This window comes from Pinus tabuliformis, chromosome J (genome assembly GCF_031772625.1).
Source record: "Pinus tabuliformis cultivar Carrire ecotype Pingquan chromosome J, CPIR1, whole genome shotgun sequence".
Classification (NCBI taxonomy): domain Eukaryota; kingdom Viridiplantae; phylum Streptophyta; class Pinopsida; order Pinales; family Pinaceae; genus Pinus; species Pinus tabuliformis.
In genome coordinates this window covers 71,832,348-71,855,076 of record NC_142295.1, presented here as the reverse complement: position 1 = coordinate 71,855,076, position 22,729 = coordinate 71,832,348, and the positions used below count along the sequence as shown (strand labels likewise).

Genomic DNA, 22,729 nt, shown 5'->3' with positions numbered 1-22,729 from the left:
GTGATATATTTTTAATATATTATTATTTAAAAAAAAAATTAGAATTAACATGTACGTATTCCAGTTTAACATTATCATTATTTTGACATGCAATTATTCTTTAAAAAATTGATATAAAAAAAATAAAAAATATTAGTGGCATATCATCAACTCTTCTCCAGTTTACAACCACATCTCATCTCTAGCTTTTGCATCGCATGCATGCAATATATATATATTTTTAAAAGAATTAAGATGATAAACATAAAGGCCGCGCCAAATATAAACGTGCTCTCCCTATGTAAACTTTTGGCGGCCTGACGATCTTTACGTTCCATTAAAGAGAAGAGTACGAGGAGCTTTGCGTGCAGCACAGCGAGTAAGAGAGGAGAGTTCGCAAGCAGTGTGCGCAGCACAGCGAGAAGAGGAGAATTCGCAGGCAGTGCACAGCGCAGCAAGAAGAGACAGGTAAGAATCTTCCTCTGAATAGATTTTTCCCCTGTTAGAGATTATTGGTAGAAGCAAGGCTTAGAACAGTCTATTTGAATCTAGAAATGGGTATACCCCTCTGAGGTGGTAAAATTCAGGTTATTTAGATCCAGAGATGGGTATACCTCCTTGGGGGCGGTAAACTTAGAAGGAAATAATAGTTTCACACATATAATGGAGGAATGGTGCTTCTTTTCCAATTTTTCTGAAACGAGCCGAATTCCCTGAGAACCCAAATCTAAAGAATTGGAACACTGACCCAAATCTAAAGGAATCGGAACACTAAGATTTTTATAGGGAAGTTAAAATACTCCCTGTCACACAATTATGTGAGGATCACTGAAGACGTTCCAACTTGACTGGAGGACTGAATTTTCTTGGTATGGTCTTTGTGTTCAGTTTTCCCCATGTGTGCAATTAGACCTTGCTTCTGCAACCCCAGATCAGACACCCCAGATCAGACTCGTGCTGAGGTCAGTGTTAACTTTTAAATAGCAGTAGCAAGTTGGAATAAAAGACGGGTGGTATGAGGTTATTTAGACAATATTTTGGAATTTGCGGATAGATGTGAAATAATTGATTTAGTTTCTTTTATTATTGATTTTATCATTTTTTATATGAAATTCTAAAACATTCTTAAAATTTGCAATCAAATAAAGTTCAAATTTAGATTTTGCAACTTGATGTTTTGATTAAACAATACATCTGACCAATTTTTTTCTTAATCAATAACACTCTAAATTTTTTTTATCAAATTTGTAAATGAAATTCTAAAATATTCTTAAAATTTGCAATCAAATAAAGTTCATACTTCATGATTAGACTTTGCCACTTGATCTTTTGATTAAACAATACATCTAACCAATTTTTTTTCTTAATCAGTAACACTCTAAATTATAGCTTGAGTAAGGGTTTGTTGCCTGAGAATAGAATTTGGGTCAATTGTGGTAAACCAAAATCCAATAAAATAAAAACAATAGCAAGTTCTTAACAATATGGATATACTTGGCTAGTATGTAAAAGTGCATCATAGAATGTCATGCAATAAGTTCAAGATTTTTTCGGAACATCTTTATAGATATTAAAATATTATGTAATAATAAAATCTTAAAATTAAAATTAAAATATAAAATTTTTAAATATGGAAAAATTTTAATTTCATTTCTTTTAGAATTTAAAAAAAAATTAAAATTATATTATCCACAATATTTAATATTAAGAGTCAATATTTAGGATTTCAAAGTAAATTTATCATCTAGATAAAAAGTGAATATTTTAATTTAATTTAATTTATATATATATATATATATATATATATATATATATATATATATATATATATATTTCTATAAATTTTGCTCTCGCTCAATCTCATAAACCTCATATATTGCAACCCCAAAACATGTTTTTGAAACTTGCTTTACCTTAAAAGACTTCAGTCAACTTATGAAACAAACCCTTCTAAAAATAAAATGCTAATGGATGACTTAACTTTATCATGAACCAAAACTTTGTTGGCAATTCTAGAAACAAGCCTTTATCAATTTTAAAAACTAGTTTCATTCTCATAATTGCCTAGAATCTAAGTTTTTTTTAGTGCTCAAATCAAACTGTTTATTCAAAACTCACAAACACATAATCTAACTCAATGTAAAAAGAAAAAAAAAAAACAAACAAACAAAAACTATATATATATTTTTTTATATTCACACAAAATTATAAATATGGTATTATCTAAGATTTGCTTTTGGAAAGTGAATCTATAAATTTACCTTCTTTAAAGGGCTTTGGAAGAAAATATGCAATAGACAAAAACAAAAGAAGGGATAAATCATTGTAGCCTTCCCATGGTTGTTTGTCATTAGCTTAAACTATAAAACCAACAAGTCACCTTATGAAATTTGTGAGTAAGCTGCGGTGGAAAGAAACACCTATATTTTGCAATTGATTCATGTTTATATGCCTCTTTAAGTTTCTTTGATCACCCATACTTTTTTCTAAATATAAGTAATATACCTTATAAATAGATAATCAGCTTTAAAGAAAAACATCTCCAAAAAATATACAGATACAAAGGAAATTGTGTTGAAAAAGAGTTAACGTTGTGAATCTGCAAAATAACTTCAACTATTCAGAAGAGCTGATGTTTTCAATAATAACTTTAAAAACTTCAACTGTTCAGCAGAGCTGATATTTTCGATTGAGATCATCAATATTAGTATTATATGATTATATTTGTATTTTAGTTCCTCCTATGATGTTTTTAAATGTTTGATTTCTATCTATTAATAGTAGTTGTTCAAGGCCGGTTTGAATTCTATCTGTTAATTGTAATTGTTCTAGTCTGATTTTTTTTTTTTTTTTTCCTTTTAAATTATAGTAGAGTGGGTGTTTCATTTTCAATTATATTTTCCACTGCCCATGTTATTGTAATAATGTTTTGATTTATATCCAGTATCAAGTATGCTACTAACCGAGATCACCCCCGAGACTGCCCAAAATGTGGCCCTCGTTTCATATGGTGAGGTTTTTAGTTTTGTTTTGTTTTTTTTTTCACCTTTTAATGATGTTTGGAAGAAATTCGGGGTAGTTCTCTATGATCAGACAATTTCGATGTGCAATTTGTGGTAACATCTCTTTCAGTGACCCAACTTTTTTACATGTTTATTTGCAAAGAAAGACCCTTCGAGAATGAACACTGCGGAGGAAGGAAATGCTTCATCAATGATTGGCAAAGAGGAGGAATTAAGTACCAATTCCCTACTTCCAATATCTATTAAGGTAGCTTGTAGCCCTTCACCTCGTCTTCTCTGCTTCAAATGTGCGTAGAACGTACAAGACTTCTTAAGACAATTAGTATTAGTATCTATCACATGACATACGAGGGGACTTTTGATTGGTCTAACCATGATTTTGTTCTGCAGTTTACAGACTTGGAATACACAGTGCGATATGATGCTGCACAGAGTTTCAAATGGAATCCCTTAAGAAAGATTACAAGGGTGGTTAAGAGCCATACAGATCGGAAGAAAATTCTCAATGGAATTACAGGGTATGTGGCATCAAAGCAAATTCTGGCTTTGATGGGGCCTTCGGGCAGTGGTAAAACGACCCTACTCAAAATTATTGGAGGAAGAATTCAAGGGAAGTTGACTGGTTCTTTAACATATAACGGGGTTCCTTACAGCAATGCCCTAAAGAGAAGGTCAGTACGAGTTTTAAATGTTATTTTGAGATTAAAGTTTCATATAAAAGCTTAGATGGTAGTAGTTTTGACCAACATGGTCGTGAATTGTGCATAAATTCTCTCTATGTTTTCTAGTAATTCAAAAGGATGAAGTGTTTTTTTCAATTCATCGTAAAGGCATTTAGGAAATGAGAACCAAAATCAATGTCCTTGTAATATTAGTTAGGTTGACCAATAAATTTCAATGCCATAAACTAAAGTAATCATAGATCTATTAAACTCAAGTAGCGCATGAATATAGCAAGTGTTTTGGCTTTATTGCTGTACATTTATTATCTGTTATAGTCAAGTAGAACATAAATTTAGCAAGTGTTTTAGCTTTATCACTATACTATTACTGTAATGCTAAAGAGTAGGCCATTGAAGAGTTACAAACATATGCAGGATTAGTCTGATTGAAAACTTATTGTTTTGCAGGATAGGATTTGTAACACAAGAGGACATACTTTATGATAAGTTAACAGTTTATGAAACACTTCTTTTTGCTGCCAAGTTGAGGCTTCCTAGTAATATGAACCAACAACAAAAGCTTGCAAAAGTAGAGACAGCACTTCAAAGTCTTGGCTTGGAAAGGTATTCTCAGTTTCTTTATCTTTGTAGCTGCTAAACATGATAAATATGATTTGGTTTGAATGTGAAGGCATTAAATATAACGATAACATCATCCTTCCATACACAAAAATATGATCTGTATATGTGGGAAGTTTTTGAGAATTGAAAAACATGCATTGTAGCTTGATCTTTATTCATTTCATATTTCACCAGATGCCGAAATACATTAGTTGGTGGATACTTTTTGCGTGGTGTCTCTGGAGGGGAGAAGAAGAGGACTTGTATTGCCTGTGAAATACTTATGGATCCATCCATTCTATTGTTAGATGAACCGACATCCGGCCTTGATTCATCCACTTCACTCAAGCTATTGCAAGTTCTCAACAACATTGCAAAGGTACGGTAGTTACTCTCTGATATTGATTATTAAGTTATTTGCTTGCAAACAAAACATTTGAAGGTCTTAAAGGTTTCTGAGGAGAAGATGTGAGTATGATGTGTAAAGTGAATCATATGCAGAGTGGAACTACTATAATCACAACAATACATCAACCAAGTAGTAGGGTCTTTCATATGTTCGACAGACTCTTGGTGATATCAGAAGGACAGCCAATATTCTCAGGTCAAGCAAGAGATGCCATGGATTATTTTGGCAGCATTGGATTTATTCCAAGTATCCCTATGAATCCTGCAGATTTTGTACTAGATTTGGAAACAAGAGATATGTTTATGATTTCCACACCAAGAGAGCTGAGTCGAACAATGGAAAATCAAAATCCAAAAGAAATTCAAAAGATGGTCATTGAGGTAAGCTAGGTTAGGTATTTTCATCTAGTTAAATCTTAGTAGTCCTTATATTAAAAATCATGTTTTGTCAATATTTCAAATTTTTTTTTCCAAGGGAACGTTCTGTAGAATTAACATCATTTTTAAACGTTGAATTCAGTGTATACAGGAAAGGTACAAAGTGATATTGGAGCCTCAAGAAAGAAAAATTATGGAAGGGCTAAAAGTTGAAAGCAAATTGCAGGAAAGAATAAATATAAAAAAGGAATGGTCTACATCGTGGAATGAACAATTCTCAACGCTTTTAGTCAGAACATTCAAACAACGGCAAAGTGATTATTTTAGCAAACTGAGGCTCGCACAGAACATTGGAGTCTCCCTGCTTTTGGGATTTCTCTGGTGGAAATCTGAAATTTGGACAGAAGCACAACTTAGAGCTCAGGTGAGCTACCAGAGAATATATTTGTTTAACCATGAGTTTTGGTATTTTATTTGCAAATTGGGGTTGATTCATATATTGTATAAAACATTTTTTTATAAATTGAACTCCTTGCTTACAAAATGTTTGGGATATTAATCAAAGTATTTGATAATCACAATATCTGCAATACATGGTGCAGGTTGGATTGTTGTTCTACCTAGTTCTTTACTGGGCGTCAACAGGAATGTTTGGTGGTGTTTTTGTGTTTCCAACTGAACGAGAATTGTTGGCGAAGGAGAGAAGTGCCAACATGTATCGATTAAGTGCGTACTATATAAGTAGCACATTGTGTGACACTATAGCGCAAATTTTCTATGCAACAGTTTTCTATTGCATAATATATTTTATGGCGAATTTTCAAAGGACTGCATCTGTATTTTTCCTCAACTTGCTTGGACTATATTTAGTAACCATCACAGCTCAGGTAAGTTGTATTTCTGTATCCTATCACTTGAGTTTTATATATTATCATTATAATTTTATTTTTGTTGAAAATTTCTTCCAATATGGTTTTTTTTTTTTTTTTTACTTTTACTTTTAATGCAAAGCAGAAATTTTCAGTTTTCACTTTTTTAATTAGAGGTTTCCTGAATCATAACCCTGTGAAATTTCAGCCTTATGACTGTTATAGAATAAAGTACAAACTGTAAGTGGAATGAATATGGGATTTGACTTTCTAACAGCTCCAATTTCTAGGCAATCCAAGGAGAAAATAAAGATACCAAACAACCTGGATAAGTTTCAGTAGTCTAGGGAAACTTATCCCACATAAACCAGATATCAAACTTCACTATTACAGCAGTTTTAACAGTGGTAAAGAAGCAGGTATAACAGCAGCAAAACAACGTATAGACTTAATGATGATGTCAAATGACTCAATAATGTCGTTTTACTTATGTCAAATCATCAAGACATGTAGAGATGTAAAATAACAATACATGAATGACATATATGGCTGAAAATCAAATCTGGAAATAGCACAAATTTTGCACTGCTGAAAACTTCATTAATATGCTTAAGATGAAGTACATGTACAAACTAAGTCATAGGACATGTCCATCAGGGTCACGTGTCTCGTATTTCACGTGTCGGACACGAAATACGACCTAAAACGTGTCCAAAACGTTTTTTACCGTGACCTCCAATCGTGACACGTGTTTTTGACGTGGAAAAACGTGCCCTAACGTTTTTGCCCCTTAGGACACGTGTCCCACAAACGTCACTCATAAATCCGGCACATGGTTCATTTTTTTGGTTTTTTCGGTCATTTTTTGCCGTCGAAGCTCGTTGGAGTCGTTGTTGTGTTGTGTAGGAAGTTCTTTTAGTGGTTCCCAACTATCAACTTCACATCAACCTGGGTCTTGGATAATAGCGTTCATGGTTTGGAGCTCATGGTTTGGGGCTTAAATTTCTTGTTTTTGAGTATGTGGGGGCCAGGTCAGCATTTTCTTGTATTCCATACGCCCATACCTATATAATTTGTATCAATGTATTCAAGAGCCTTTTTAGGTGCCGGTTGCCATTCACAATTTTTAACTTTTGAAATAGCTTTCTTCATGGTCTCTATAGCTTGATTCATTTGCTTGTTCTCTAAATATCCATCCACAAACATTTCCCATGTTTTGAAATTTGGTTTTCCTCCTTTTTCTAAAACATGTTCAAGAAAGACTCTGTGGCCTTCCTTTTCAATCATTCCTTTTGTGATATAGGCATCAATTAGTACATTGGGCACTCTGATATCATAACTTAGGCCATCAAATTCCCACTCTTCAAAACATTTTTCGACTCCCTACATATCTCCAAGTTTGACGAATGAAGAAAGCATGCATATATAGTCATTGTATTGTTTTAATTGCAAATTTCAATGGCTACAAAGAGTTGACTTAAATATATAGGGCTCTACCTAGTTGAGTCTGTCTTGCAATTGCCCACATTTTCCAGGATGTGCAACTTGAGCAAGTCATATTCATATACTAGTCAATAAGAGAGCTGGAATTGCCGAGAAAGAAAATATCAGTGTCTGATGTCATATGTGCAATACGCAGAATGCCCCTGTTGAGATCCTCGATTTGGTTCTCAATCTGTTTAATAAGTTAATAACATGAAAATTCAAGAATGAACATTGAATTGTGAGCAATGAATATCACTGATGTAGTAAATTAATAAACTAATACTATATTTCAGTATATATATATATATATATATATATATATAAAACATGTCCTTCGTGTCCTGTTTCTAGGGTCGTTGTGTCTCGTGTTGAATACTCGTATTTACATGTCCTTCGTGTCTTGTGTCCTCGTGTCATGTGACTTAGTGTACAAACCATAGCCTTCTTTGAAGGCAAGTACAAGTCCCCTAGTTCTCCAAAACCCTAAGTAGGGAAAACAAGAAAAACCCTACCTCCACCGAGGAGCTCCAATATGAAAGAATCATTCCAACACATCCTCCAAGGCAAGATGTCCCCTTCTATTCTTCTTATCCAATAAAAGCACACTAGGATTTTATCACAAGACTCTAAAATTCAATCTCTATGGGAGAAACCCTATGTTGCTCTGGTCTTGGGGATGGGGGAACAACAGGGATGGGGGGACGTGTCCCCTGAATGACTAGAGTACAACCCCAAAATTTTCAGGGTATGGCGGGTTGGGGATGACAATTATATATATATTCAGAATTCAATATTAACATTTGTAGTTGTTTTAAGCTTGTAAGCATAACAAGCTATATTTTATACTATTATGATTCATGAACAACCCTTAATCTCACCAATTAAATTATCGAACAATTTATAAAGGGTTGAGTGACATTCCATTATTGACCACCAGACATGAGCTTTAACTTTAGGAAACTTTACCGTAAATACTTTCATTTTGTAATAAGTTCCATGAAGGATCTATCACAGAGAATTGTCTATATGGCAATTTTTTTCCTTGTATTTCTTGTTAATGATGACTATGTTAAACATAAAAGGCATTCCCTTCTCAACAGGCTTTGCAAAATTTTACAACAATGTTGAAAACCACTATAAAATACTTTGGTTTTTTCAAGTTATTAAATTCACATTTGAGATTAAGAAGGGGATTGAATAGGAATTTATTTAAACATTTGATACCCAATCCAAATCGCTACTATCTGATTGTTTGCACAATGCTTGAGGTTGGGATGGTGGAGGCACCGAATTTGAATGACTCCTCGAAACCCACATACAATATGTAAAAAGTTGAGATGATACAAAAAATAAGAAAGAACAAGAGCAATAACCACAAGGATTAGACTTTTAAAATGTTGCATTTTCTGTTTTCTTGACATGGAGGTCGCTTCTTATAATTTTACTATTACAAATACAATATTTAAATCACCAAAAATCCAAGTTGAAACCCAACCTACAAAACACATGTTTTGCGCTGCAAATTGTAAAAAAAATTTCAATTCAATGCATTACAAAAATAAAGGATGGAAAAAATGATCATATTGTTCAATCATCAATGTCCATGATTGTCAAAACTGAAGCTATATGCTTGGATTATCCCTAAAATATGCTCAAAAATTCCTTTAAATCTACCAAAAACATCCTTGAAATCTGTCCGGAACATCTTGGGGATGGCCAACAAATCCCCGATGAAGTCCCCAACAGTTTGGAGACATTTCCTAAGGGTCCAAAAGTCCTGAAATACAGGGTTGCAGGGTATGTCAGATTTTTGGGGGGGGACGGGTCCCCATGCAACATAGGATAAACCCTATCACCTCGAATTCAATTAGGTTTATCTAGCGTGGTTGGGAGGAATGATTGTTATCCTCTCCACTTAGGTTCAATTCCAGCAAGTGACATCATGATGAGTTTTGTTGTAATTTTTATCCTTGTTGTTTTCTGTTGAGGACTAAAACATGTATATTCCTCATATGGAATATTAAAATATTTCTCATGAAAAAAAAAACTTATCACCTCCAAGAATCTCCTAGAAGGCCAAGAATCCTTAGTGACTCCAAGAGAGAGATAGAGAGATCAAGTACAAGTGAAGATCAAGACAAAGAGATCAAGTACAAGTGAGGACCAAAAAAGAGAGAGAGATCAAGTAAAAGTGAAGACCAAGAGAGATAGAGAGAGGGCTAGTGCACACTCCTCTCTAGGTCACATCTCAACACAAGTGAATACGAGTTAATGATATGATAATCTCCAATGTTTCCTCTACAAGATCAAACCCCAGGCACAAGAAAAACTCTAAGCTAAGACACCCTCTTTCCCTTCCATAGCTTCTCCTAAGGTTTCCTCATGAACTTGTGAAACTTGGTGAGTCTCTACAACTACAAGTAGACAAGCACAAAGAGAGGAGATACAGTGATGATAATATGAATGAAAAGGAATCTCCCCTTCCTCTATTTGTGGGCCCAAGCCCTTACAAGCAACTTACAATAAGCTCATGTAGGCGTACACAAGTGAAGTGCTCAACTCCAATGGTACACATGCCATGTTCTGAGGTGATGTCATACACGATAATGGATCCAAAGTGATGTAGCTACACAACGTGTGTCCACTCCCCTCCATCACAAGCCTCCTCACACTCCATTGGTTCTCCTAAGTAATGTACTCCACTAGGTTAGTTGCCTTGTGCAAGAACATTGTCATAGCCCAAGTGTCCTTAAGCCAACTTCAAGCCTCTAAACAACAATCCAAGCTATTCCATGCTATCTAGGTCCTCATTCCCTCCTTTAGGATGTCCAAGATTCCTCCTCCCAAGTAGGACGTTTCTCCAAGCAAGTGAACTCCCCATGTGGCCACAATGAAGGGTGTCCACCAACTTGTCGAGAGAAATCCAACACTTAAGGGAAGAATATCGAACCGACATCTAACTGAGGTCAAAGAATCATTGAGCAAGCTATCTCCACTATGAAAATCCATCAAGGACCATATCCCATGTGCCAACCCATCTTGGACCATATAGGGCTAAACATCTACCACATACCCCAAGGCTCATGAAGCACCCCAAGCATGGGGTAAACACGTTTAGGGTGACCCAAAAAACTAATACTCCAACTTTACAAGGAAAGCGTTTATATTGATGCCTTTTAGCTCCCTCAACTACTTTGCCGAAGCTATTACTTGCAAATTTGTATTGGTTGTGGTCCTAGAATCACCCACTGTCATTTATATGGAACTTGTCACCCATATTAATATGGTCTCCCAATCCAAAGAAGAATGATTACCTAAGTATATGAATGAGTATAACCATGGAACAAAAGCATCCTTCCAAATTCCAAAATCCTCCAAGTCAACATCACACGCATGTTGAGAAATGCAGCTTGAGTAGGAACTTCTTGCATAGGTTTAGTGTGAATGTGCATATAGCGGTTCAACACATTTCTTTGGTGACCACCTTGGAAAGGTGATCAATAATTCTATATTATAGTTTCACTTGAAAAATAAAAAACATAAAAGTAAAAGTCTAATGTCTTTAAGTCAACTAGTTTGAGGAATCTAAATGAAATGTTCTAGAAGTTTTAGAAGATTAGTGACTTAGATTACAATTTAATATTAGTCGTGCATTTCATGATTGAGATAGGTGGTAGCTGGGATTGAAGAGAGTAGTTATTCTCTTTCAAAGCATAAATAAGAGAAAATAAAAGAGATCTCACAGATATGAGAAGTGTTGGAAAATCAGATAGGTGGTAAATATTTTCTTGATCTTGATAATTACTTGTGATGTTTCTTATTATTACGATTATTTATATCTTCTTTCATTTGTTCATCAAGCAATTACCAAAAGTAGCAACACATAAAACAATGGACACAAGATGTAGGCACATGCTAGGGCAAAACCCCCCTCGAGTGGAAAACCTAGTCAAAGTAAATATTCCTTTCAATAGTATTCTTTGAGACTCTTCCCTCCATAGCAAGTCAGTCTCCAGAAGTTCGACCTCTTCCCAACAACTTCGACTATGCAGCAACTTACAGGAACTGGCAGCGTCCGGCAGTAGTACAACTTGGAAGACTTCGATCTCCCAATTCGAGCACGAAATAGAGAGAGACCGCCACCAAAATTTCGATTTTCCTTGTCTCTTTAGACTCCCCAAACTCGCTTTCACTTTGTCGTCCTGGCAACAAAATTTCCTAGCTACCCACTTCGCACTTCTGCCCAACAGCAAGATTTTCGCACTTCTGCCCAGTAGAGAGCATTCGAACTTGATGAGAAGTGATGCTCCAAATTAATTCCATGTCCTTCCTTTTATAGGTTTCTTGTGGGGTCAAATAGGGTCTTAGGCCGACATGGTGTGGAGGTTCCATAATTCATATTTGACTCAATACTAAACCTTTTTACATGATTCAAAAGCCCAAGAAGGGTCTCTTTAAATGTACAATAATTCTATAAACTCAGAATAAATCCTAGATGTCCTCAATGGGGACTTTGACCTAAAACATGGTGACCCAAGCATGAAACCCGTGCTTTAATAAGTCACAATAATGATAATAAAAAATATTTTCTTTATTCTTTTGTCAAGTACATTACATGATGACTCAAGTACATTATTAAAGACCGAACATAGTTACTTTTTCCAATACTCCCTCTTAATTAGAGAGGTATTCATAATGTGCATATACAATGGAAGATCTCAAACTATATTAACCATGAAGAACTTTAGGCACCACAATGCCATGGACTAGATTCTTGACCAGGGTAATCTATCCAAATAGTCACTCAATAGTTTAGGCACCGCAATGCCATGGACTAGATTGCAAGTGGGACTAAGGTGGACTCAAGATCTTAGCCCCTCTAGGTACCATCAGGCCTACTTGCTAACCACCAACCCAAAAATCTAGGTGTGTATCCAAAGTAGAGCTCTTTGATCAACACCACCTATCCAACTTCTAGACATCAACAGAATGTGCTGACCAGATGTCCTTTGAGGTAATGCTTCACTCACAAAGCCTCAACACCCCTTGATCCAGGAGATAAAGAATAACCATTCTCTCCCAATCAAATTGATTGGTAACCAACATGTTTTCCTTCTAGAGATTCACCTGTACAAACACAACCCCAATCAATAATATAATTTCACATGTACATAATCAAATACAAACCTTCGGGGTCTTACAGGAAACAAATGTTGCTTCTCAACTTTCCATAGTAGGACTATCAACAAAATCTCTGACAGAATATTCCTCAATCATACTTCCTACTTTACATGCAACAACATATCCTCCGAAATTCATTCTTCAATTGATACCAAGCTATGCCCTCCCTCTCAACAGGGAAGCGCCTCTTTATCCGAACTCCCTCTTAATCTTAGGGAGATCTCTTCTATTCATGCTTCCTCCAGGAGATCAACTTCTTCTTTTTCGATATCGAAGAATCTTTCATGGCTTCCAATCATTTCATCAGAGTTATCATCAACCCTATCATGCTTATCACATTAACGAACATCTTCACCAAGTTGAAGATTGTGTATCTGCACAACTTCAATAGAAATTACAACCAAAACTATAGAAGCATAATGTTAGCCATATCAGAATCACGGAAGCATTTCATATATATATCAGATACCTAGACTTAATTATAAACAAGAGACATATACTCTTCAACATCTTGCTAGGGACTTTGTCATACACCCTAGACTACTTCAACTTTGATTCCATCTAGAGTTTCAATGTTATTTCCAAAGGTATGACATACCTTCCTTCAACATATAGCAAACCCTAGAAACAATTCACAAACATATATCTACAAAGCATCTAACAACCTTTCAAAATACATATGTTAGACTTCTCACTAGAGATTCATACAAATCCTAGATTTCATACAAAAGAATCAATCAACGTCAATCACGACATAGTCATTAACCTGACCAGCTTCCACTAGGGTTAGTTCCAACCCCTAGATTTTCAATCAACCATCAATCAGTCAATAACATGACCAACTACCACTAGGGTTAGCTGCAAACCCTAGATTTTCGAGCAATCATCAATCTCAGCCAAAAATAACAAATCTCTCACACATCTCAAGTTATCATATAGTTAACATTCATCAGAGATTTTTACTTCAACTAAGGTTCAACTCCAAAACCCTAGAATTCACAAGTTCACCAAACTTTATGCAAATCTCAAATAAGATATTTTACTTTCACTAAGGCTTAATTCCAAAACCTTAGAATTCCATTTCCACAATCTCAACAATCATTACATGCATAGATCTTGGATTGTTACATTTCACACTAGACAATGTCACTACTAGGATTTAATTGCTAAACCCTAGATTTTCAGATATCATCATCCTAGAATCTCAGACAAGGACTTCCATTAAATCCTAAGACTCATGATCATCAATGACTAGGTCAATAGATATTTAGGAATTCATAACCATACATAAGCATATCATATGTCCAACAACATTAATGCATCTTGACCTAGACCAACCTAGGATTTCAGCCAAAAGGACATATCTATATATGCCTAGATTTCATCATCATGCAAATATGTTTCATATTATGAGTTAGCCAAACCCAACTTCACAACAATATCAAATAAGAGTTAGACACACAATCATTTTGATTACACTAGGGTTTGATCAGACAAACACACTCATACCAAAGAAAACATTTCTAAGACAATGTAAGGGTCTTGCTCACACTTTCCACCAAACCCCAATGAGCTAGGGTTCCAATGTAGAAACTTAGCAAATCCTACATTGCCAAACTTCAAAGGTTTCGACATTTTAGACCTTATCACTCAACCCTAACAAGTTAGGATTTCCTGATTATACCAAAATCCAAAACATGACATCATCAATAAAACTTCAATTAGCATTTCACAATATCCCTAAGCAATTTAGAGTTTCAGGTATTCACACTAGCAAACCCTTTGTTAGGGTTTTCCATAACCTATCTAGGGTTCTACAAAATCAGATAAGAGTGGGGTGGGTAGATTTATCAAGAGATGAATCACCCAAATAAGAATCACTAAGATTCAATACAGCTAGTCATAACAGAGTTAGTAATAGATCATCAAATGAATAATCCTTTCAATCAAAGTATTCAAAGCATACCTTTGTTTCTTGACTAACCTTGTCTTGAGAGATCCTCCTTCTTTTAGATCTTTTTCCCTAGTCAAGGCAACAAAGGGAGAAAGATGATTAGTATTTAATATAATCAAAACTAAATGAGTACATGAACCCAAAACTGAAAAGACATGAGATACTTATCTTTGAGAGTTGTTGGGAGCTTCCTCCAACTATTGAGACTTGCTGCAAACGCACCCCATGAGGGTGGCAATCCTAATAGAGAAGTGATCACAAGTTCCTTCTTCAAAACAATCTCATCAATGGCCAAGAGATCATCCCCGAGTCTAGCTATCTCCACCAAGAACGTTGCCACAATATCATCTTCGTAGTTTTCAACTCATTCTTTAGACTTGCTACTTGACCAATATTCTTAATAGTAAACAACTTCGACAAGGCTTCATACATCTCCTCATGATTGATGTTAGCTATGAATGGGACAAGATTGTCTTTTATCCCTTCTACCATTAAAGTCATAGCCACCAATTCTAAATCCCTTAATTTCGCTTTGTCGACATCACTGGCATCTTCTGTAGGTTTCTTTACATTTCCTCTTACTAAATCCAATACCTTGTTCTTCTTCTAGGATTAGGTCAATCCTCTTCTTCCAGGATCTGAATTTGGATGCTCCTTCAAGTTTGTTTTCACCCTTGATTGAGTTAGACATCTTCCTTGAATATAATAGACTCTTTCCCTGAGATAGTGCCTATGAATGGATCTACCTTTTTCTTCTTTCTTCACCAAAGCTCTAATACCATGTTGGAAAATCAGAAAGGCAGTAAATATTTTCTTGATCTTGATAATTACTTGTGATGTTTCTTATTATTATGATTCTTTATATCTTCTTTCTTTAGTTCATCAAGCAATTACCAAAAGCAGAAACACATAAAACAATGGACACAAGATGTAGGCACGTGCCAGGGCAAAACCCCGAGGGGAAAACCCAGTCAAAGTAAATCTTCCTCTCAATAGTATTCTTTGAGACTCTTCACCCTAGACCAAGACCAGATCTTTCCTCCACACCAAGTCAGCCTCCAGAAGTTTGACCTTTTCCCAACAACTTCGACTATGCGACAACTTACGACAACTGGCAACTTCCGGTAGTAGTCCAACTTGGAAGACTTCGATCTCCCAATCCAGAGCACAAAATAGAGAGAGACCACCACCAAAATATCGATTTTCCTTGTCTCCGTAGACTCCCCCAAACTCGCATTCACTTCGGCTTCTCTGCAACAGACTTTCTCAACTACCCACTCCGAACTTTTGTCCAGTAGAGAGAATTCAAACTTGGTGAGAAGTGATGCTCCAAATGAATTCGATGTCCTTCGTTTTATAGGCTTCTTGTGGGGTCGAAATTCACTTCGGCTTCTCTGCAACAGACTTTCTCAACTACCCACTCCGAACTTTTGTCCAGTAGAGAGAATTCAAACTTGGTGAGAAGTGATGCTCCAAATGAATTCGATGTCCTTCGTTTTATAGGCTTCTTGTGGGGTCGAATAGGGTCTTCGGCCGACTTGATCTTCCCTTAGGCCGACATGGTGTGGAGGTTCCATAATTCATATTTGACTCAATACTAAACCTTTTTACATGATTCAAAAGCCCAAGAAGGGTCTCTTTAAATTTACAATAATTCTATAAACTCAGAATAAATCCTAGAAGTCTTCAATGGGGACTTTGATCTAAAACATGTTGACCGAAGCTTGAAATCCATGCTTTAATAAGTCACAATAATAATAATAATTTTTTTTTCTTTATTCTTTTGACAAGTACATTACATGATGACTCAAGTACATTATTTAAGACTGAACATAGTTACTTTTTCCAACAAGAAGAGAGTAAGAGAGTTGGAGGAAGTAAGAGTGCATCCTAAAGAGAAGAAGGGTAGATCTGCTAAAGAGACCACTGCTGTATATGTTTTTTCTTCACACACAGGCCATACATGTTCATATCTGGTTGTACACCATCAAATCTGATCATATAGTGTGTTATTGGAGCGAGTTTCAATGATTGAGAGGGGGAAAGAGCAATTAGTTTTCCATGAAAGGCAGAAATAGAAAAAGTTGTATTTCTGTAGCTATACCCTCCCTACACAGGTCATAGATTACTGTTTGAAGAGATCTTATTGATCATATAGTTGCTAGTTCAAAGAAGGTTGCAAAGGTCACCTTGTATGCTTTGATCAAAGGAATGGAACACTAATTTGAAGGAGGAATCCCTATTCTGTGTTTTTATTTCTTCCACTTTTCAGTTTTCAGCTATTTGTGGGATTGATGCGATGTTTAGAAATTTAATTTTCTACTATTAAATAAATTTTGTTTGAGCTGTTTAGTGTGAAAACATTAGGACAATAGTCACCCAGGCTTGAAAAATTCGCATGGTATCAAAACTTTTTTCTGATTGAAATTCTCTAGGATTTACCACAATAAGTCAATTGTCAAAATGAAGGACCAACAGTTAGCAGGTATTTTTTTAAAAGACTAATTTTCAGATTTGGGAGTTTCTGCATTACATGTCAGAGATTGCCTCAGCTAACCTCAGATTCGAAGACAAATTGGATGCTGCCTTGAATTCCTTGTCATGAAAAGTGAGGGTTACATTCTTATTGGAAGAGAATGATCCCTAAGATATTGTCAAGGATGTTGTGCCTGCGCCTATAGATCTACAACAGTTGACAACTCACAAGAAGGAAGCAATGTTGTGAACATCAGCATTGGGATAAAATTGGCAAGGGTCCGGAAAACCAAAAAACTGTAAAAATGGGGCAAATATCGGTAAAAATTGGCAAACATTGGCAAAATCAAGATACCATCAAAATATTGGTAAAAATCGGCAAACATCAGCTAGGCCAAAAAATCGTTATTTTGAGATAAAATGGGGATGTTATAGAGATGTTCGCAACACTGAAAGGAAGTGACAACCAAGCAGATGATCATAGATGCCATAAAGGATCATTTGATCCCTCAAATATTTGAGAAGTAGATGACAAAGGAAATATTCCAAGCCCTAGTAAGCCTCTAACATGGTGAGAATATAAAGAGAGATGATATTGTGAAAAAAACTCAGATCCATTGAGATGACTAGATTAGAATTAGTCACCAATTACCATATGCTGATCATGCAAATCTGTGATTAAATTGTAGAAGTTGGGAAAAGGTTGTAGATGTAGAGTTGGTGAACATGACACTAAACAAATTCCCATCTTATTGGGAATTTATCAAAGTTACTTGTGCTAGTGAGAACCTTCCTAACTTTGAGAGGCTATGGAATGACTGTATCTATGAGGAGATTTGGATGGAGTCAAAGGCCAATAAGAAGAGTAGTGACAAGAACCTAGTCCTATTTGTTCAAACAAAGAAGGGCAAAGGTAAAGGAGCCAACAAGGTTAAGGGAAAGAGTGAGGAGTCAGCGTCACAACTGTAAAAATTTCTCATTTCCCACCCCGGTTTTCAGTTTCACCTTATTTCTCCAAAATAGTTAAATGCCCTTTCCCATATCCATACATTTAACAACTGGAAACTAAATTTTGCTGAAAACACAAACTCTGGAAAAATTATAGAATGATGGAAAATGCAGAAATAAAAATCAGCACATACAAACAGCCATTCAACACATTTAAACACAATGATTTTTGGTCAAGGTGACCCTGGAAAAACCCCCTACAACTCTTGGGGAAAACCAGTTCGAAAGCTCCTCCTTATTTCTGGAAAATGCTTTTTACAGTGAGAGAAAATATTCAGCAAAAATCAGTAAGCAAACTTTTACAACTTATCTCGTTTTCCGTGCCTCACAGCGAACTGAAAAACTTGCAAACAACAAAACTGAACAACAATAAATGTTGTACGGCCTCCTCGATTTTTGTGCCAAATTTCAGCGTTAAATGCTCTGTACGGCCTGCCTAGAAAAGCATGCAAGCTGCCATAAACGCTGCTGTACGGTTTCCTCGATTTCTGTGCAGAAAAAACAGTAGTACAGTGTACAGATTTCTGCCTAGAAATGCGTGCCAAGGTACAGCCACTTGCTGTACGGCCTCCCTTGAAAAACGCGCCAGCAATTTTCAGACTTCTGCTCCTCGATTTCTGTGCAAACTTGTTGTATGGCCTCCCTGGAATCTGAGCCAAAACTGCTGTACGACCTTTCTAGAAAATCGTGCCCAAAACCTGCCCTTCACTGTGTGCTAACTCAGCTGTACGGACTTGTTGGAATGCTGCCTTGGAATGTGTGCCAAGCTGTTGCCTCCTTCTCCTCACTGTCCAGAAATCTCCCTTGCTCTCTTGCTCTCCTTCTCTCAATCTGCTCATGAAAAAATGAATGATCTTTTCCTCCTTTCCCTCTTTTAATCTAACCCTAAGTGACTTTTGGGGAATCCCTAAATCCAATGGCTGAAATAGATTGAGATCTAGGACTGAGATTAAATGCTCATTTAAATCTCACTTTCCATTTTTTAATTCACCCCACTTTAATAAAGACCCACTTAGTCATTTATTTCCAAAGTCACTTTTCCTTTCTAATTTTACATTGATTTTATTAAAATCACTTTAAAATTAGACTTTAGTAACTTTATCACTTAAAGTCACTTTTAAATTAGATTTGACTTTATAAAAATTATAAAGTCACTTTAGGGGAAAAATTAAATTCTTTTGGACACTTTTCCCTAGGCCAAAGATCAAAGCCTTAGGGAACCACCTGTCCTCCGGTACCAAATTTCAACACTCCCTTTTACCGAGGAAGGTGTTCCTCACCACACCCATCTTGTCTCTGAAGTAGTCATGCTTGCCCCGTGGTAAGGCTTTGGTAAGAATATCTGCAACCTGCTCATCAGTGGGAATATACTCAAGCTTCACAGCACCCTTCTGAACACAGTCTCTGATGAAATGATATTTGATCCCGATATGCTTTGACCTGTCATGAAATACTGGATTCTCCGTGAGTTTAATGCAACTCTAATTATCACAATAAATCACTGAAGGTCTCAACGGCTGACCAAATAAGCCAAACAACATCTTGCGAAGCCAGATGGCCTCACAACTAGCTAGACTGGCTGCCATATACTCTGCTTCCGCTGAACTCAATGCTACTGACTGCTGCTTCCGGCTGAACCATGACACTACTGCCGAACCCAACCCAAAACAGCACCCTGAAGTGCTCTTCCTATCAGAAGCACAACCTGCCCAATCAGAATCAGTATAACCTGCCAATCTCACTCCATCCCCCTGCCTGTAGTCCAGACCATAATCCACTGTCCCCTGCAAGTACTGCAAAATGTGTTTTGCAGCCACCCAGTGAACCTTCCTAGGCTCACACATAAACTGACTCATTGTGTTGACTGCAAAACAAATATCTGGTCTAGTGTTGACCAAATACATCAAGGAACCAATCAGCTGCCTGTACAATGTGGGATCCACCAATTCGGAATCCGAAGCATGAAGCTTCTTCCAGTTGGTGATCATCGGTGTCGACATGGGTTTACAATCCTCCATGTGGAATCTGCCAAGGATGTCCACAATATACTTCCTGTGCCCCAGGAAGAAATGCCCCTCCTCCTGCCACACCTCCAAACCCAAAAAGTAATGCATCAAGCCGATGTCCTTCATCTCAAACTTCGCCGCAAGATCTCTCTTGCAGTGCTCTATGAGTCTCTCTACACCTGTAATGACCAAGTCATCCACATACAACACCAGAATGAGAGGCTCCTCACCTATCACAATATAGTAAAGGTTCGGATCTTCATCTGCCTCACTCTTTGTGAAACCCATCCCCTGCAAGTACGTATCTATCCTGGAGTACCAAGCTCTGGGAGCTTGCTTTAGGCCATAAAGGGCCTTCTTCAATCTGCACACATGGGACTCCTTCCCATGCACCTCAAAGCCCTGTGGCTGCTCAATGTACACCTCCTCCTGTATGAAGCCATTGAGAAATGCAGTCTTCACATCCATCTGGTGGATCTTCAAACCCATCTCTGCTGCTATTGATATAATGGAGTGGATCGAAGTATATCGAGCCACGGGAGCGAAGGTCTCCTCATAATCAACTCCCTCTACCTGGGAGAACCCTCTAGCCACAAACCTCACTTTGAATTTCTCAATGCTGCCATCTGCAGCATGCTTTACCTTGTAAAGCCATCTGGAAGTAACCACGGATTTGCCCTCAGGCCTCGGCACCACCTCCCAAACATCATTCTTCATGATAGAAGAATACTCCTCCTGCATGGCCTCTCTCCAGACCTGCTGGCTAGCTGCCTCCGCATAGCTAGAAGGCTCAGAGTCAAGGATGCTGGTAGCCATTGCCATATAGCTACAAAACCTCTCAGGTGGTCTCCTCTCTGACCGACCTCTTAGGCTTAGCAACAGATGTTGCATCTCTCAAGGTGTCCTGAAGCCACTTGGGCTTCCTTTTCCCTGAGCGTACTTCTCCCATTGGAGAATGAAACCCCTCCTCCTCATCATCATCAGGAGCTTGAACTCCTGACTGTCTGTCTGCTGTCCTCCTGCCTGCACTTGAACCTGTAGAAGCTGAGGTACTGTGTGAACTGTCCATTAGTGGATTCCCTAGTGAACTGCTCTGCATGCTGCCTGAGCACCACCCCTCTGGCTCGGCGAGCCACTGCTCACTGACGGACCTGACATCCTCATAGATGTACCTCCGGATCCTCCTGATCCCTGTCCACTGGATCCCTGCGACTGACTCAACTGCTGCTGAGGGTCTGGCTGATCCAGATACTCTAACTCCCGTGATCTCATAAAGGCCCTGTCCTCCTTGAACTTCACATCTCGCCTGACAACAACTTTCCTCTGTGCAGGAATGTAAATCCGAAAGGCATTTGAGGTCTCACTGTAGTCCACAAAGATAGCCTTCTCTGCAGTGGGCTCTAGTTTGGTCCTCTTCTCCTTGGGTATGTAGGAGTATGTAATGCACCCAAAGATACGAAGATGACCAATATCAGGCTTCTTCCCAGAAAAAGCCTCCTCCTGAGTCATGTGCCCCAAGGCACGATGCGGAATCCTGTTCTGCAAATAAACAGCTGTGTTGCAGGCCTCTGCCCACAAGAACAATGGCAACCCCTGATCATGTAACATGGCTTTGGCAGCCCCTTTGATGGATCTGTTCTTCCTCTCCGCAACCCCGTTCTGCTGGGGGTTGTAAGGAACAGTGAAGTCCCTCCTAATGCCTGCCTCCGCACAATAGTCAACAAACTCTCCAAGGGTGTACTCTCCCCCATTGTCCGACCTCAGGGACTTGATCTTCCGACCTGTCTGTGTCTCCACAAGAGCTCTGAACTCCTGAAACCGCTTGAAGACCTCACTCTTGGTCTTCAAGAAATAAATCCAGGTCCTCCTGGAGTGATCATCAATGAATAAAACATAGTACTCATATCCACTTAAGGAAACATGAGACATCCGACCGCTCACATCAGAATGAATCAAATCAAGAATCCCAATCGCTCTGTTGTCACTGCTGGGAAAAGGGGATTTGGCAAACTTGCCCATCGCACATCCTCTGCAAGTATCAAAGTGATCAGTACTGAAAGCTGGTACACCTGTAGTGATCTCCCACATGGTCCTCAAGGCTCCATGATACATATGCCCCATCCTGCGGTGCCAAATCTCACACAGCTCAGAACTGCTAGCTCTGCTGTCGGTACTACTTCTCAATGCCAAAAGGGGCTGGAATGCAAACTTGTACATCTTTGCATGGCGTACACCTATCACTCTAGCTGAATCAGCTGGAGTGCCCCTGGGATACATCAACACCTGTCCTCCTCTGAACAGTACCTCATATCCTCTGTCCTCCAAAGTTGAGACAGATATGAGGTTCTTCCTCATCCCTGGCACATAAAGAACATCTGACACCTTCAAGGGAGGTTTGGACTCCCTCTGAAATGTCAGTGTCCCCACACCGACTGCTCTAACAACTCTGTCATCACCGAGTACTACCTCTATATCAGTGCCACTCTCTGAAAGCTCTGAGAAGTACTCACGGACTCCTGTCATGTGACGTGAAGCCCCACTGTCCACATACCAGATACCCGAAGATGCTCCGCTAATCAAGGGAAAAGCATGCTCCCTCTGAACCTGTGTGGCAGGTGATCCTGCACTAGAGGACTTACACGCAGTGAACGCAAACTCCCGGTCAAAACGATCTGCAAAG

General features: G+C 37.7%; 1 protein-coding gene across 1 annotated transcript in view; it reads left to right on the top strand.

Annotated features, from left to right (window-relative positions):
• Positions 1 to 3,159: 3,159 nt before the first annotated feature.
• Positions 3,160 to 22,729, top strand: part of LOC149225571 (ABC transporter G family member 26-like) — a 30,083-nt gene continuing 10,513 nt past the window's right edge. The window contains exons 1-7 of the mRNA XM_089379963.1: positions 3,160 to 3,249; positions 3,393 to 3,673; positions 4,133 to 4,288; positions 4,481 to 4,664; positions 4,787 to 5,074; positions 5,214 to 5,495; positions 5,674 to 5,958. Coding sequence (XP_089236089.1) covers positions 3,160 to 3,249; positions 3,393 to 3,673; positions 4,133 to 4,288; positions 4,481 to 4,664; positions 4,787 to 5,074; positions 5,214 to 5,495; positions 5,674 to 5,958 — 1,566 coding nt within the window. The remainder of the gene's footprint in view (positions 3,250 to 3,392; positions 3,674 to 4,132; positions 4,289 to 4,480; positions 4,665 to 4,786; positions 5,075 to 5,213; positions 5,496 to 5,673; positions 5,959 to 22,729) is intronic.